Consider the following 18,631-nt stretch of genomic DNA (forward strand, 5'->3'; position numbering starts at 1 on the left):
CTTTTCTTTCCTTTTTCTGATAAGGTTGGTTAAGGGTTTGTCAATTGTGTTTATTCTTTCAAAGAACCAACTCTTGGCTTCATTAATTTTTTGTATCATTTTCTTAGTCTCCATTGAATTGATTTCTGCTCTGATCTTCACAATTTCCTCCTTTGTATGAGCTTTGGGTTTGTCCTGCTCTTCTTTTTCTAGAAGCTTGAGGTTCAGCATTAGGTTGTTTAATTGGGCTCTCTCTGTTTTCCTAATATGTGTATTCACTGCTTTGAGTGTCCCTCATAATACTGCTTTCATTGTGTCCTATATATTCCATTATGTTGTATTGTCATTGTCATTTAATTGAAGGAACTATCTGATTTCTTCTTTAATTTCCTCTGTGATATGTTTCTAGTTTTAATCATCAGTAAGTGAAAAGCCTGCTTTTCTAGCACCATTTATTAAAGAGCCTATCTTTCTTCCAGTGAAGCCACTCAGTTCTTTGTAAAAGGTAAGGTGGCTGAGTATGTCTGAAGTTGTTTCTGCATCTTCTATTCTGTTCCATTGATCCTCAGGCCTGTTTTTTTTCTTTTAATGCCAGTACCATGCTGTTTTTTATCACAGTAGCTTTGTAGTATAATTTCAAGTCAGGGATTGTGATGCTCCCTGCCTTGCCTTTGTTGCCCAGAATTGCCTTTGCTGTTGTAGGTCTGTTTTGGTTCCAAATGAATTTTAAGAGAGTTTTCTCTAATTCTGTGAGATATACTGTTGGAATTTTGATTGGGGTTGCATTAAATCTGTATAATAATTTTGGAAGTATGGCCATTTTCACTGTTAGTTCTTCCTACCCAAGAACAAGACATATCTGTCATTTTCTGATTTTATCTTTGATCAGTCTCATTTTTCAGAGTACTTTAGTTTTCAATGTAGAATTTTTTTTACTTCTTTTGTAAGATTGATTCCTAAATATTTCATTTTTTTCAATGCTATTATGAAAGATGTTGTTTCTTGAATTTCTCTCTCATTAAGTTTGTTGTTTTGTGCAGGGATGCTATTGACTTTTGAGTGTTCACTTTGTATCCAGCTAAGCTACTAAATTTGGTTATTAAATCTGGAAGTTTTTTGGCAGAGTTTTTGGGGTCTTCTATGTAAAGTATTATGTCACCCACAAATAATGATAATTTAACTTCTTCCTTTTCTATCCTTATTCCTTTTATTTCTTTCTGTTGTCTAATTGCTCTGGCTAATTTTTCCAGAACTATATTGAATCAGAGTGGTGACAGAGGGCATCCTTGTCTTTTTCCTAATTTTGGAGGGAAAGCTTTTAGTTTTTGTCCATTTAGTATGATGTTGGCTGTTGGTTTGTCATAGATTGGTTTTATGAGATTGAGATAAAGAATAATTTATTTCAATTTTCCATGGGGTTTTTATGATGAATGGGTATTGGACCTTGTCAAATGCTTTTTCTGTGTGTATTGAGATGATCATATGGCTGTATTAATGTAGTGTATTACATTTATTGATTTGCATATGTTGAACTATCCCTGCATTGCCAGGATGAATCCTACTTGGTCATACCTTCATGATTATTTGCTGTGTTCTCTTTGCCAGTATCTTACTGAGGAGTTTTATGTCTATGTTCATTAGGGAAATAGGCTTAAAGTTTAATTTTTTACTTGGACCCTTCTATGGCTTTGGTATCAGGGTAATGCTTGTTTCCAGGAATGAATTCAGGAATACTGTTTCCCTTTCAATTTCATTAAAGACTTTGTGAAGTAGCAGCATTAGATCTTCTCCAAATTTCTTGTTGAATTCAGCAGTGAGTCCATCAGGGCCTGGGCTTTTTTTTTTTGGTAGGTTTTTAATTACATCTTCAAGTTCATTGACTGATACTGGTTTATTTAGAATTTTTTCATCTTGATTCAATTTTGGTAATTCATATATATTTTGGAATCTGTCCAGTTCTTCTGTAATTTCCATCTTATTAGAATACAAGTTTTCAAAGTAGGTATTGATATTTTTCTGGATTTCTATAGAATCCATTGTGATTTTACCCTTTTTATTCCTAATTTCATGACTTTGAGTCTTTTCTTTCCTTTTTTACAAGTTTGGCCAAGAGTTCATCAATTTTATTTTATCTTTCAAAGAACCAGTGCTTTAATTCATTGATTCCTTGTATTGTATTCTTAGTCTCCATTGCATTAATTTCTACTCTGATCTTTATAGTTTCCTCCCATGTATAAGCTATTGGCTTAACTTGCTCTTCTTTTTCAGAAGCTTGAAATTCAACACTAGGTTGTTTATTTGAGTCTGCTATGTTTTTTTGATGTGGGTATTCCTGCTATAAATTTTCCTCATAGGACTGTTTTCATTGTGTTCCATAAGTTCTGGTTTGTTGCATTGGGATTCTTTAATTGTAGAAATTGTCTAATTTCTTCTTTAATTTCCTCTGTTACCCATTGGTTGTTCAGGAGGGTGTTATTTATTTTCCATATGTTTATGAAGTTCTTGTGGTTTCTTTTTGCATTCCTTTCCAATTTCATTGCACAATGGTCTGGTAATATGTATGAGATAATTTCAATTCTTTTGTATTTACTTAAGCATGTTCTATGGGCTATTATGTGATCTATTTTAGAGAACATCCCATGTGCAGCTGAGAAGAATGCATATTCTGATGTTGAGGGGTGGAACACTCTGTAGACATCTACTAAGTCCATTTGTTTAAACGTTTCATTCAGTTCCAATATTTCATAGTTGATGTTTTGTCCAGTTCATTGGTCCATTTATGACAGTGTAGTATTGAGTTCCATAATTATAATTGTATTAGTGCTTACTTCATTTTTCCTGTCAGTTAACATTTGTTTTATGTAGTTGTGTACACTGCTATTTGGTGCATATATATTTATGATTCTTATCTCTTCCTTTTGGGTTGTTCCTTTTACAAGGATGTAGTGACCTTCTTTGTCTCTCTTAATCAGTCTTGGGTTGAAATCCACTTTGTCTGCTCATAGAGTAATGAAGCATGCTTTTTTCCAGGTCCCTGTCTCATAGAGTATTGTTTTCTATCCTTTGACTTTCAGTCTATTAATTTGTTTTTGAATTAAATGTGTTTCTTGTATGCAGGTTATTGATGGATCTTGCCTCTTGATCCATTCTGACATTCTATTTCTTTTGATTGGTGAATTGAGACCATTAACATTGATGGTTATAACTGTTGTGTGTTAACTTATCCCTCTCATATTATTTTCCTGTTTTTATCTCCCTTCTTTTCTTCTCTGTTTAATTTCTTGCCTTGCTTGGTAGATTCATTCTGTTGGGGTTTATGGAGTTGTAGTCCTTGTTATCTCTTTCTAGAATGGCCTTCAGAGCACTTTGGAGTGCTGTTTAGGTGTTTGTGAATTTCCTAAGATATTCTTTGTCATGGAAGTATCTTTTTTATTTATTGAATTTCTAAGATAGTTTGGCTGGGTATATCAATCTGGGTTGGAGGTTATTTTCTTTTAGAACCTGAAATACTTCATTCTAAGTTCTCCTTGACTTAAGGGTGTATGTTGAAAGTCTGCTGTGATTCTGATGGGCATTCCTTTTATAGGTGATTTGTTTCTTTTCTCTAACAGCTTTTAATATGTTGGTCATGTGTTTCATTTCTGTAATCTTAACTATAATATGCCTTGCAGAATTTTTTTTTATCATGGGTAATTGGAATTCTATATGCCATAATTATCTGTATATTAAATTGTTTTTCACTTTTGCCATTACTTTTGTGAACAGGTTTTTTTATGTCATTTTTGCTATCTCCTGCTTTTTCATTGACTGATCAGTTTTATGTTATTCTTCTTTGCATCATCTAGCAGCTGCTGGATTGATTTATCATGGTCCTTTCCTATTTTTAAGAAATGTTTCTTTTCATGATCACTAACCACAATCATGTCTTCTATATCTGATATTCGGTCCTCACATTGGCTCATTCTGCTGCATATACTTTCAATGGAATTTTTAATGTCCTGGGTATCTGTTTGAATTTGTTTTATGTATTTCATTTCTTTCCTATACTGAGTTCAATCATTTTACTGAGCTCCTCTATTTTTTTATCTGTATCTGCTTTAGAGTCACTAAGCATGTCTTTCATTCTGGACACCATCTCTGTAGCTATCTGAGAAATTATTTCTGCTTTGAATTTTTCTAGAGTCTTACTCATGTCCTTTGTTAATTCTGCTGTTACTATTTCAGAAGGTCCAGGTGGGTGGCTTTTGGATTGTTCCACCTCATTGACTCCTGGATTTGCCTTTGGTGAACTGAAAGTCTGGTTGCATCTTATTTGTTTTCTCATTTTCTATTTTTTTGTTTAATTCCTGGGTTGATGATTATAGATTGCTTATAATGAGTAGCTTTATTGCTAGCATTTAGGACCCTTATAAAATGACTACTTCCCAGAGGTGTCTTCCAGATGTAGCTGGCTTTTGGGTTTTGAGTCTGTTGTAAAACCTTACCTCTTCAATTTATTGGGTACAAGAAGTTTCTGCCTACTTGGCCCACCCCCTGGTTCTTTGGTACTGGCTTATAATATTTTTAAGACCCTTCAGCAACCTCAGGCTTGGCATACTCGAAAGAACAACTGATTAGAACAATTGTGTCACCTTGTCTAAAGCAATACAATTAGCAAAAACAATAGCATCAAGCACAGACTAGAAAATGACAAACTGTAGTAACTATTGATTTGCCACCTTTAACCATATGAAATAGATTTGTGGTTATATAACAAATTCTAGAACAAATCAGAAAATTGCATGTAATAAATAAGCCCTCAATATGGTGATTTTACCCTAAGGGGAGAAGATTTAAAAGGAGTTAGAAGGAAAGATAGAGAAATTGAAGAAGAAATTAAAAGCAAGGATGGAGGACAAAGGAAGATCATACAACCTTTGAGAAACTGGTAAAGAAGATAGGAGGGAAAGATAGAAGGAAGAAATAAAAACAAGAACAGAACAGAACAACCACAATGAACAAATTACACTCATATAAAAACAAGAATAATCAAGAAAAAACAAAGCAGAACAAGAAGAAAAACTAGAAAAGAGCAAAAAAGAAAGAAGAAAATAAGGAAAATTCCAATTCAAGGTGTGTCTCTGCTGTCACTGGTAGTAACATGAGCAGACGAAGTCCAGATCTAAGTTTAATCCCAGCAAGCCAGCCATAGATTCATGGTGGGGTGGTAGATAAACCCAGCAAGCCTAGACCTTGATTTCCATTGAAGTTCAGACTGGTTTCTGGCTATGAGGCTGGAGCTGGATTTGTTGAGCCTGCAACAGTCCATGTACCTCCTGCCAACTTCTACTCAGCACACTCATCATGACACCAGGAGCCACTAGATGGAGCTGACCCATAGCTGTTCAGAGTTCTGAGCTCAATTGGCCCCTCTCCAAGATGATTACTGGCCAACTGCCATCTTCTGGATGATGTCTGAACCTGAATAACTCACCAGCCACTGCAATCCACTGAGTCCACTGCTCCATTTCACAGATGCATTTCTTCATGGAGGCCTCTGGTTTTGCCAATAGTCATTGTGTATCTACAGATTCAACCTGTCCTTTCCACTCCATGAGTCCAGACTCTGGGACGAAATGCCACCTGCCACCTCCCTCTTTTTCATTAAAGTGTCTCTCTTTACTCTCCTCATGGACTTCAATTTTCACATCAGATCATTCCTGGGTCACAGGAACTCACTTCCATCCTTCTCATGTCACTATACTGGAATGTCAGGATACCAAATCTCAGCGAGGCTCTTTCTCTGTTGCTCACTGCTCCACCATCTTCCTGAAAGTTCCCCATTTCATTTTTTCTGTGGAGAATATCTTTAAATATTTTCTCAAGAGCTGGATTAGCACTCATCTATATTTTGAGCTGGTTTTTTTCATGGAAATATCTTATTTTTCTATCTTTTTTGAATGATAGCCTCTCTGGATCAGTTACTCTTGGTTGGAAGTTATTTTCTTGTAAGGCTTGAAATACTTCACTCCAACCTCTTCTGGCCTTTAGAATTTGTGTTGACAACACAGCTGTGATTCTAATTAGTTTACCATTATATGTGATTTTTTTTTTGTTTCTCTGTCTGCTTTTAAAAATTTGTTCTTTTGATGGATATCTGGAAATTTAATAAGTATATGCTTTGGTGATCTTTTTTTATCATATTGTTTGTTGTTCTATAAGTGTCTCTTATATTTGAAGCTCTTTTCTTATATTTGGGAAATTTCATTCTATGATTTCTGTAAACATATTATTAAATCCATCTGTGCTATTTTCTAGTTTCTATCTAATTCCAATTAGCCTTACATTGGTCATTTTATTATTGTCTAGTAGCTGCTGGATTAATCTCTTTTTTTTTTGCTTCTTTGAGTTCTTCATTATAATTCAATATTTTGTCCTCAATATAAAACACTCTATCTTCACACTGATCATTCTTGCAATTTATGCATTCTATGATTTTTTTATTATAAGTATTTCTGTCTGATATCTTTTAAAGGATTCCATATCCTTGTTGAATCTATCTTTCAAATTTTGAACTGTTTTGCTTAGCTTCTCCAGTTTTCCCTGAAATTCACTGTGGGTATATTGAGTGAAATTGCTGTGAACTTTTGGTTCACTTTCTCTTTGAACTCATCTATGTATGTATGTATGCATGCATGTATGTATGTATGTATATATGTATCTATCTATCTGTCTGTCTCCTCTGTTTCCCCTTTTCTTTTTGAGAGTATTGCAGATTGAGGACTAGAGGAGAATTTGTGGCTTATATGGAGATTTTCAGTAGAATGTTGTCTCTCTGTGAATAATTTTCAGCTTTGTATGCCCAGTGCTAGCATTTACTCCTGTTATTGAAGTGATTTGAACTCTGTCACCATGTTTTGTCAAAAGAATTACTTCTTGTTATAAAAGCATGAATAGATTCAATCAATTATATTTAATTTTTCAGTGGATTCAAACAATTCTATATGATAGTCATTGCTGTTACATTTCCCCCCTTTGTTTATCTTATATGCACACTATGACAGTTTATTACTTGTAGTTCTTCTCCAATGAGGTAAGTGAGCTTGGGTGAGGAGAATGGCAAGTGTTTGCATGTGTGGTATTACACACTAAGAGAGAGGTTTAAAGGGGGAAATGGTGGTAGATAAGAAGAAAAGGTTGATGAAAAGAAAAGTTTTGATTAGATTGGAGTATTTTTACTTGAGTTGAAGAGTTAGTATTGAGAGATTTCTGAAGATATTTGTGGGAGCAAGGCTGAGATATAGGAGAAAGGTAGTTTAATTTATGATTGAGGAAAGATATGTGTTTGTCAGAACCTGCTGATAGGGAGGACAGTAAGCTAGGTAAGATATGAAGAGCCAAAAACTTAGGATAGGGAGGATCGAGGGTTAATACCAGAGAAAATAAAGGTGACTATTTTCTAATTAAGTATGAAAAATTTAAAAACATTGGAGGAGGAGATTATATGTTTGTGTAAAGAATAAAGAAATATGTTAATAATAATATTTCAGGGGTTTGAGGTTAAGAAATTAGGAGCGGAGGCAACTGAAAGAGCCTAGACACCTATTAATTCAGAGTCAACAAAAAAGCAAATACACAAAAGTACCAACTAATAACCACAAGAAACCATAAAACAACATAACACAACCCCACATTATCAAATAAATCAAGAAACATACAAATAATTAAACCTATAATATGTCAAATTGGAACACAGATTAAATATTACAATGAGATATTGAATTTGATTCTCAAGTAGCTTATTTGCCAAAGAGTCTAAATGCTCACACCCTAATAAGTCCTCTGATCCTTCCACTCCAATACTGAAACCAACTCAGTCTCAGAACTTATTTCTGTCAGGTTTCAGGCATTCTTTCACAGTCTGATCCAGTCTATGTTCTTGGGAATACTTGATGCCCTTCTCCCTGGGTGTGATGGTGGAATTGGCATACAGATTCATTGGCACAAAATTGTTCACTAAGTCAGGATTATTCTCATGCAATCAAATCAGCTATAATAGTAACAGGCTAATGCATTATAGTGGTATCTATCAGGACCAGTTGAGAAATAGCATACTATGAGACTCTGTTTTGGGTCTCCCTTTAGCCTAGAGAAAGCATCAGTGATAATGGTGAAAGTACCGTAACAGCCCAAGTATTGACTCACAGTTAGTATGCACTATACATGATGGTTACATCTCTCCTAATGGTGAAAAAGAACATTGAACAGTGATTTTATAGAATCAGTTATCTAGAGCTCAGGGGTTTGGGGACTGGGGACTGCCAGAGGAGAGGAAAGTGAAGGAAAAAAAATATTTTTAGGTCTTTGTCTATGTGCTAAGGAAAGAAGGAAATAGGAGAGGGGCAAATGATCCTAATAATAGTAAAGATATGTTATATATTTAGATGGGTATAACAGGGAAAATGGTAAAGAATTGGTAGTGAGAAATGAGGATGGGTAAAGAGTCTATGAATAATATAAATATTAGAGAAAAAGTTAAAGGGAGACAAATGATAAAGGGGAGAAGAAATAAAAAAATATTGAGAAAGAATAAAAAACAGGGGAAAGAAGTCAGATGGAAAAATATAGATAAACATGGGAGGAATATAAAAGGACAAAGGGGGATTCCCTTACCCTAGATAAACTATATTGGAAGAAAAAGGCAAGAGGAAGAGAAGCACACACATATACAAAAGGACACACTCAAAAGATAAATGGGGAAAACAATGGAATAAAAATGAGAGGAAAATGAATAGGAGGAGAAAAACAGCAAAAGATAAAATTTTAAAATAATACAATAAAATATAAAATAACAAAAGAAAGTTTTCTATTGTTTTGGATTCATGGCTCTTTTTCAGCCTAGGATTTAGGAGCAGAGGTCAAACCAGGACATATCTCTGTTTACACTGGAAGTCTAAGGTGGCAGTCCTCCCCCAGAATGGTATTGGGTTCAGACATCCACGTATCATGAGAACAGGGCACCAGTGTTAGTTTCTAATCCTGTGTAAGTTAGGCTGAACCCAGCCTCTGACCACAGGAGCCAAGTCTGTGTTCTCCAGTCCCAGCCCATCAGAGGGACTCCCTCCTGCTTGCTCTCCAACTGCTGGGTGTCTCCCATGGCTGTCCTTCCCTTATCCAATCTAGGAACTTGACAATGTGGAGTATGGCTTGGAGCCAAGGGACTTCTCTGAGACCTATGTTCACATTCAGCCCTTCCCTGCCAGGTCATCCCTGAGAGCTCTTATTCTGCAATTGTGATGGTGGATGCTGTACTGAGGTTGCTCACCAAATGTTTACCATGGAAGGCCACTTTGGAAGCAGTACTGGCCTTCTCGTTGCTAGTTCCAACTGGCACTGTTTGTCTCAGTCTAAATGTGGTTCTCCAATTCTCCATGAGCCCGAAGTGTTTAGTTTCACTTTGTCTCCCACCTGGTGACTGGCCAGCCACTGTCAATAGTGATATGCTCTGTAGATGTTCTTCTCTCTCCTCTGCAATGTAATCTATTTCTTCTGTATCGCTGCATACTATTTTCTTCTCCTTTGTCAGTTCCCTCCTCATTCCAGGGCAACCTCCACTCATTTTGATTCCTCTCCAAGGAATCTCCTCTACTGTTTTCCAGACTCTAATCACTTTGTCCTGGAGAAGCTGAGTTGTTGGCACTCACTGTTCCACTATGTTTTTTCTCTATTTATACTTTATACTTTGTAACTATCATACCTAAGACAACATGGAAAATGCTAAAAATGTAAAAATAGGTGTCCATATGAACAAAGCTTGGGTAGGAACACAGAAATGTGCAAACAATTATAATGCTAAATGTTGAGGATATGATTTTTTTAACCAGTAAATATATAGGGTGCCCAAGGATTGCAGACCTAACTGCTTACAAAACAGCATCAGAATTTTAGAAAACAGATCAGATAGAATCATCCAGGTGGAGATGCTAATGTCACAATCCCAGCATGGGAATGGGGGCAGAATCACTGACCCATAAATGAATAAACATATCAAGCAGATGGAGTTGCCCACAAACTCATTTTGATTTTTAAAGCCAGACTAGTATTGCAGTCATTGGAATTCCACCCCTTTCCCCTCATTTTAAAGTATTTTCCATAAAAGGATGGCCTTGATATCATTCTATACTTGCTTCCTATATAGTTTTAAGCAATGGTTTAGTCTTCACAGTATATGCTGAGTACAAGACAAAATAGCTATGACACTGTAGATAATGACCAAATAATACATTCTGCAGCATATACCTTCAAAGTAAAGTACAGTTTCAGATCAGAAGCTATGGTTTCAGCTTTTATACTTCTTTTTACAAAAGCCTTCTATGTATGAAAAGCTTTTCTTCTTTGAAAGTTGAATCTGAAAGTGATAATACTTAGCCTTATGTATTTTTACCTGTTATTGTGTTCTTATAAATGAATGTGGTTTTTCGAGTGAATAGAAAATATTCCTTAAAATATAACATTTGTATGTTAGAGGTATGGAAGACAATATAGGTTCATGTAAAAGCCTTCAAATATAATTTCTTCCACATGTTATTTATTATGAGGCTAGATTTATTGCAAAGATCAGTAATACTAGTGGGTCCATAATAGTAGTGAAAATGTGCTTCCAGTGGTCACTAAACTCCCTAGACTTTTGAAAGTTTTCAAAATAGTCATAAAATGAGGTACACATGTTCAATAACAATTTTCTAGCTGGTAGTATTAAAGACTGCAATTCTAAAAATGAATTTAAAGTCTTCAAATGGATAGTATCAAATTGCATTCTGTTCCTGTGAATATATATATATTTTTTTCATTTTTTTTCAGGTGGAAGTGTATCTGCCTGGGATAAGGATAAGATGCAGTCTTCTTTTACTGCTTCTGGTCCTCAGCATGGAATTGCTCATGCAGACCTGACTGGCCAGCCTGGTCTTGGGTGTGCTCCTACCCTCAGTCCACTTCAGCAAAACCACTTATTAACCAATCGTATGTATACTACACTCCCCAAAGTATATGTGTTGTGAAAAATACAAAGATTAGCCAAAAACCTTGGGGTGGCAGATATTAGTCTACTTCTCATTGATAAAGCTGAATAATCTGAAACAAGAAAGGGAGGAGATGGGTGACTTATTTGACGATATGAGATTTGTAGGTTGGTGGTAGCTGGGGAGACCAAGATGATTGAAAGTACACGTGAGACTATATAGTAAAGTAATTAAGAATGTTGGCTAGAATCACATAAACTTGGCTTTGAATTCCAAATCACTGACTTGGGAGAAGTCACCTACATTTTCCAAATTTCAGTTTCCACAACTACAATGCAAGGGTAAACATAAACCCATTTAACATTATTGTGAGAGTTAAAAATGCTAAAGGAAAAATATTGAATATAGTATTATACATTGCTGTTATAAACTGTGAGGATTATTATTGCTTAGCAATATAACTAAAGTTAATTTGTATAAATTTGATGATGTTTTATGGACTTCAAAGTCTCAAAAATCTTGGTACAGCAAAACAGTTTCTCTATATATTACTTGGCTAAAATTCTACGTTTTTTGAAAGAGAAAATCTAAGAGATTTCCCTTACTCCTTTCCCAAGACTTTCCTTCCCCTATTAAATCCTAGGGTTAAGTCAACAGAGGAACTCTAAAATATTTTAATATTATGTCCAAAATCTTGAGAAAGTTTATCAGTTATAATGTCTTCCCTTAAAGAATTTATAATCTCAAGGGGGAAATATCTATACAAAACAAATTCTTAAGCAAAGGCAAATAAAAGGAATGCCAGAAAAGATATAAATATTATGAGAAGGGAAATATAAAGGACTGTGTTAGACTTCTGCCACAAAGGGAGGATGACCTGTAGGACTTATGGTTTCTCTTCTGACATCTAGTTTCCAGTCTGACATGTAAAGAATCTTCAGAGTCCACTAGGCATGATTCTACATGCATGTCATTTCAGCACTCTGAGAGGCTAAGGCAGAAGGATCACAAATTTAAGCCCTTACCCGGGCAACTTAGTGACTTACCAAGTCACTATCTCAAAATATAAATAGTTAATTAATTAATTAATTTAAAGGGCTAGGGATGTAGTTCAGTGCAAAGACTGAGTTCAATCCCCAGTAACACACACACCCACACACACGCACACACACACAAACACAAAGTTTGTTTCACAGTCCTTACTCATCTTCACAACAAGAAAAACTGAATAACTTGAAATTCACCAGCTTTTTTATATTACTGGATACCACCATGCCAAAAACTGGAGAAACAAGCAAAGACAGTCACAGTTTACAAAGAGCAAAAAGGGCTGCTGGACCCTAGTAGAAAGATTTAAAGGGCACTTTATTAATCACAGGACACTTGCTATCAATCTACTTTGATAGACAAGGACTCCTGGGAGCCAATCTCATTTGACACCTACATCTTCATGAATTTTAGCTCTAGCAGTGCTACCAGATTCTTAAGGTGATCTGAGAAATGTCCCTCATATTTATAGAAGGGGGAAATTATAAGTAACCATCTTGATACCCAGGGTGCTCCATTCTCCTTAACAAAGGCCTACCCACAAAGCAAACTATTTAACCTGAGTTTAAGCTACTTGATTTTAAAAGTACCTAACTGGTGTGTGTGTGTATGTGTGTGTGTGTGTGTGTGTGTGTGTAAGGATTATACTAAATCCCACTCTCTCTAACCTTTGATGTGGGGAAAGAGGAAAATATATCTCTAGGGTCTTAAGTCTTTCCTTCTCACCTAAGTTGAGGTGGGAGCTAAAGAGCACTTGTTTTATTTATACTTGGGTTTCTCATATGAGAGGAACCATTCAATTTTTAAGTTTGTGTAATAAAAGAGCAGAGTAAATGATAGAAAAGAGGGAGATAGATCTTTGGCAAATGGAAAAGGACTAAAAGATGTCAGGGATGGGGAAGGGGATATAAAAAGAATTAAAACATATCATGTACATATATATATATATACCAACTATCTAAAATGACTGTATTCATAATGCATCCCAAGCAAGTATTAATAAGAAAAAGAAGAAAAATACATGCAAAAAGTAAAAAATATTAGTAATACAATTCCTTTTTTAGACATCTTATTAGTACATGTTAACAGTATATATGTTTACAACCATCTTGAGCTATAGGTACATGTACATAATACACCTTGGTTCTCTTTTTTTCTTTTTACTCTCCTGCTCCTTTCCTACTAGCTCCTTCCCTCCTCCTCCAAATCCCCTTTCCCTATTTTCATTTTGTTGATATTATTACTCTTCTCTCATGTTTATGACATATAATGTTTACATTCATTGAGGTTACTACGTTCCTCTTCATGGCATACTTTTATTCCATTTATATTCCCTTCCCTTCCCTCTCTCCTCTCACTCAAGTACTCTTGGACCTCTTCTCATTTGCAAGCAATCTATCCCCTTGTTGCCTTCCGTCCATCCTTTGTTGTGCTCTTTGTTTGTACTCTGCTTTACTCAAAAGAGATACTATATGGTACTTAAGCTTCTCTGTATGATTTACTTCATTCAACATAATATTTCATTCAACATTATCTTCAGGTGCATCCATTTTCCTGCAAATGTCTCAAATTTATCTTTCTTTATAACTGAGTAATACTTTATTATATATAGATAGCATGTTTTCTTTAGCTAATTGTTGATGTGTATACAGGCTGCTTCCAAGAGTTAGCTATTAAAACTTGTGCTGCTATAAACACCAGTATGAATGTGTCACTATAGTATGTCTTTACATCTTTGCAGAAGATAGTTAGAAGGGGTTATAGAATTTCTATGAGGAACTAAAACTAGAGGAATGATAGTACTAGTTCACATTCCAACAAAAAGGTGCAGGATTGTTGGTTCATTTTCCTTGCAGAAACACTAACATTTGATATTTTTTCATTTCTTGATGATAGTCATTCTTTCTGGTGTCAGATGGAATTTTAGTGTTGTATTAATTTGCATTTCTCTAATGGCCAGGGACACTGAATTTTTAAAATATATTTGAAGGCCATTTGCATTACTTCCTCTGAGAAGTGTCATATTCATTTCAATTGCCCAGTTCTTGACTGGGGTTTTTTAAATTTAGGTGGTTTAATTTTCAGAGATTTTTATGTATTCCAGATATTAGACCTCTTTTTGAGGAATACCTAGCAATTTTTTCTCATTCTTTGGGTTGTCTCTTTACTAACTGATTCCTTTGCTGTGCAGAAACTTTTTAATTTCATGTAATCCCATTTGTTGATTTTTGCTGTTATTTTTTGTGCAACTGCTGTTCTGTTTAGGAAATATCTTACACTTATGACTCCAAGTGCTTTAGTCATTTTATCTTCCAGTAAGTTCAATGTTTCTTGTTTAATGTTAAGATCATTGAACTATTTTGATTTTACTTTGTTTCATGGTGAGAGGTATTGGTCTAGTTTCAATCTTCTGCAAACATACCAGTTTTTAAAGCACCATTTGCTGAATAAACTGTCTTTCATCTAACCTGTTCTTTCTGTGACAATGAAACAGGTGAATGTGTCTGGGAAATGTTTCTGTAGCCTCTGTTATGTTCTATTTATCCATGTCTGTTTTTGTTCCAGTACTATACTGTTTTTATTACTGTTGCTTTGTAGAATAGCTTGAGTTCAGCTAATGTAATGCTCTTTGCTTTGCTCTTATTGCTGAAGATTGCTTTTCCTATTCTCAGTCTCTTCTGATTCCATATATATTTTAGGATTGTTTTCTCTAGGTCTTTAAGGTATGTTGTTGATATTTTTATAGGGACTGGATTAAATCTGTATGATGGTTTTAGGACTATAGCCATTTTGACATTACTGATTCTGCATATACAGGAGCAGAGGATATCTTTCCATTTTCTGATGTCCTCTTCAATCTCCTTCTTCAGACAACTATAGTTTTCTTTGCAGAGGTCTTTAACTTCCTTCATTAGGTTAACACTTAGGTATTTCCTTTTTTAGGCACTACCATAATTGGTATTGTTTTCATAAATTCCTTTTCATTGAATTAATTATTCGTGTAATAAATGTAACTTGTCTGTGTATTGATCCTGTTATATTGCTGAAGATGATTAAATTCTAAAAGTTATTTTTTCATTAAATTTATTGGTACATTTTAGGTATACAATGTGATGACATTCATCATTGGGAATTTGTACTTTTACATGATATATCTTGGTTCTTATTTTTCCCCATTCCCCTGCTCTCCCTTCAACCATTCCACCCCTCCTTATTACAAAGATTTTGTTTCCAGTTTTTCCTTTTCTCATTTTTTTTGGTGGAATGCTTTGAACCTACTATATAGAGTATCATGTCATCTATAAATAATGATAATGTGAGTTATTTCTTTCCTAAGTGTATCCTTTTTATTTCTATCTATTGCCTGATTATTCTGGCTAATGTTCTGGGTATTACATTGAATAGAAGTTGTGATTAGTGGGCATCTTTGTCTTGATCCTGATTTTAGAGGCAAAGCTTTTAGTTTTTCCCCATTTAATATGATGTTGACGGTTGATTTGTCATAAATTTTGTTATCCAATGCAGATGTAGTTTTTCTATATCTATTTTCAATGTTCTCTCCATGGAGGGGTGTTGGATTTTGTCAAACGCTTTTTCCATATCTATTGATATGATCGTGTGGCTTTTATACTTGCTTTTGTTTATGCCACGTATTACATCTATTGATTTGCACATTTTGATCCATCTTTGAGAAGAAACCTACTTTATCATGATGTATAATCTTTTTCATGATAAGCTGCATTCTATTTGCTAACCTGTTGAGAATCTTTGTATCTATGTTTATTAAGGTGATTGGTCCTGTACTTTTCTTTTTTTGGTTGGATCTTTACCAGATTTGGAATCAGAATGATGCTGGCTTCTAAAATTAAATTTGCAAGCACTCCTTCCCTTTCTACTTCTTTGACAAGTTTGAAGAGTATTGGTGATATAACTTCCTTAAAATTTTTATAAAATTTAGTAGTGAATCCAGCAGGTCTTCGGTATTTTAGTTCATAAATTCTTTTTTTTTTTTTTTTTTTTTTTTTTTTTTTACCAGGAATTGAACTCAGGACCTTGTACTTGTGAGGCAGGCATGGTTCCACTGAGCTAAATCCCTAGCATTAGATTCTTTATTACTATATCAATTTCATTGGTTGTTTTTAGATTGTTCAATATTTCTGTGTCTTCTTGAGATAGTTTTGCTAATTGTATGAGTCTAGGTATTTGTTCATTTCTTCAAAATATTCCAATTTACTGCAACAATTTTTCTTAGTAGTTACTAGCTATCTTCTGGATTGCTATGGTGTCTATTGTGATTTCACCTTTTTTCTAGTAGCATTGATGTGTTTTCTCTCTTTGTCTTGGTAAGTTTGGCAAAGCTTTTATCTTTTTTTTTTATTCTTTTAAAGAACTAGCTATTTGACTTGTTGAATCTTTGTGTGATTTTTTTCTCTGAATTTCACTGTTTTCTGCTGTAATCTTTACAATTTCCCTTCTTAATTTTGGCTTAGGCCTGGATTGTCGTCATTTTTCAATTATTTTAAGCTTTCCCATAAAGTTATTTATTTGAGCTCATTTTTTTTTCTGTTTTTCAATTTAATTTTATTGGTACAATTCAGGTATACAATATAATGACATTCATCATTGGAAATTTGCACCTTTACATAATCTCTCTTGTTTCTTATTTTTCCTGCTTCCCCTGCCCTCCCTTAAACCCCTCCATCCCTTCCTATTTACAAAGACTTTGTTTCCGTGTTTTCATTTTCTCATATTAATTCCATTCTCTTCTTTTCTTTTCCCTACCCCTCCCACTTCCCATTCCACTTTGCCCCTTTTCTATTTCACATTAAAGATTATACCATTTAGTCCTTATTTACACTTTTAGTTTCACACACTAGAGAACCTATTTGGTATTTACACATGTGTCCTCTTTATTTCACTTAAGAGTATTGCCTCAATGTGCATCCTTTTAGCTATAAATGTCTCTAATTTCTCATTTCTATGCCTGAGTAGTACTCCATTTTATTTAAAAAATCACATTTTCTTTATCCAGTCTCCAGTTGATGGGCATCTGGGGTGCTTCCAAGTTTTAGCTATTACAAATTGTGCTGCTGTGAACATGGGTGCACATATATCAGTGTGGTATGATTCTTTTAATTCTTTGGGAAAGATACCCAGGAAGGGAATAGCTGGGTCAAATGGGACTTCCAGTCCTAGTTCTTTGACGTATCTCCATATTGATTTCCACAGTGGCTGCACCAGTCAACACTCCCACCAGCAGTGGAGCAGGGTTCCTCTTTCCCCACAGCCCTGCCAGCATTTCTTAATTGATTTCATGATAGCAGCCATTATTTCTGGAGTGAGGTGGAATCTCAGCATTGTTCTCATTTGCATCTCTCGAATGACCAGTGATGTTGAACACTTTTTCATGTTTATTTGCTATGTCTACTTCTTTGTCTGAGAAATGCCTGTTCATTTCAGAATCTCATTTTCAGATAGGGTCTTTAAATTTGGGAGGTCTGATATTTTTAAGTTCTTTATAGATTTGCGATAATAGACCTTTGTCTGAAGAATGGTAGGTGAAGATTTTTTTCCCACATTGTGGGTTGTCTCTTTACACTGTTGGTGGTTTCTCTTGCTGTGCAGAAGCTTTTTAATAAGAAGAGATCGCACTTGTTGATAGTTTGTGCTAGTTCATGGGCAACTGAGGTTTTCTTCATAATATCTTTTACTACACCAGTGTCTTCAAGAGTTCTACCTAACCTCCGTTCCAGATGATTCAGCATTTCTAATTTAATATTTAGATCCTTAATGCATTTCAATTTTAGTTTAGTGTATGGTGAGATATATAGGTCTAGTTTTAATCTTTGGCAAGTTGAAACCCAATTTTTCCAGCACCATTTTTTAAAGAGGCTATCTTTCTTCCGGGGGGCGGGTATTTGGCTCTTTGATCGAAGATGAGATGACTGAGTGTGTCTGGAGTTGTTTCTGCATCTTCTAATCTGTTCCACTGGTCCTCAGGTCTGTTTCTTTGTCAGTCCCATGCTGTTTTTATCATAATAGCTTTGTAGTATAGTTTCAAGTTTGGGATATGTGATACCCAGTGCTATGTCTCTGTTACCTAAGATTGCTTTTGCTATTCTGTGTCTCTTCTTGTTCCAAATGAATTTTTGAATTGTTTCCTCAAAGTCCATGAAGTATGATGCTGGAATTTCAACTGGGATTGCATTGAATCTATATAGCAGTTTTGGAAGTATAGCCATTTTCACAAGGTTGATCCTTCCTACCCAGGAGCAGGGAATGTATTTCCATTTTGTGATATAATTTTCAATCTCTCTTTTCCAAGTGCTATAGTTTTCAGAGAAGAGTTCTTTGATTTCTTTCATTAGATTGATTCCTAGGTATTTCAGTTTTTGGATGCTATTGTGCAAGGAATTGTTTGCCCTATTTCTGTCTCAGTGAGTCTGTTGTTCATGTAGAGGAAAGCTATTGATTTAGGTGTGCTGACCTTGTATCCAGCTACTCTACTGAATTTGGTTATTAAGTCTAGAAGACTTTTGGTGGAGTTCTTGGGGTCTTCTATATAGGGTATCATGTCATCTGCAAATAATGACAATTTTACTTATTCA

General features: G+C 34.9%; 1 protein-coding gene across 1 annotated transcript in view; it reads left to right on the forward strand.

Moving 5' to 3' along the window:
• Dach2 (dachshund family transcription factor 2) overlaps positions 1-18,631 on the forward strand; it is a 764,989-nt gene that overhangs the window by 584,482 nt on the left and 161,876 nt on the right. Inside the window, exon 5 of the mRNA XM_087196571.1 lies at positions 10,819-10,977. Within this exon, the coding sequence (XP_087052697.1) occupies positions 10,819-10,977 (159 nt within the window). The remainder of the gene's footprint in view (positions 1-10,818; positions 10,978-18,631) is intronic.

Source organism: Heterocephalus glaber, unplaced genomic scaffold (genome assembly GCF_053883595.1).
Source record: "Heterocephalus glaber isolate CG9 unplaced genomic scaffold, H.glaber_assembly_v1.0 deba00001613, whole genome shotgun sequence".
Lineage (NCBI taxonomy): Eukaryota > Metazoa > Chordata > Mammalia > Rodentia > Bathyergidae > Heterocephalus > Heterocephalus glaber.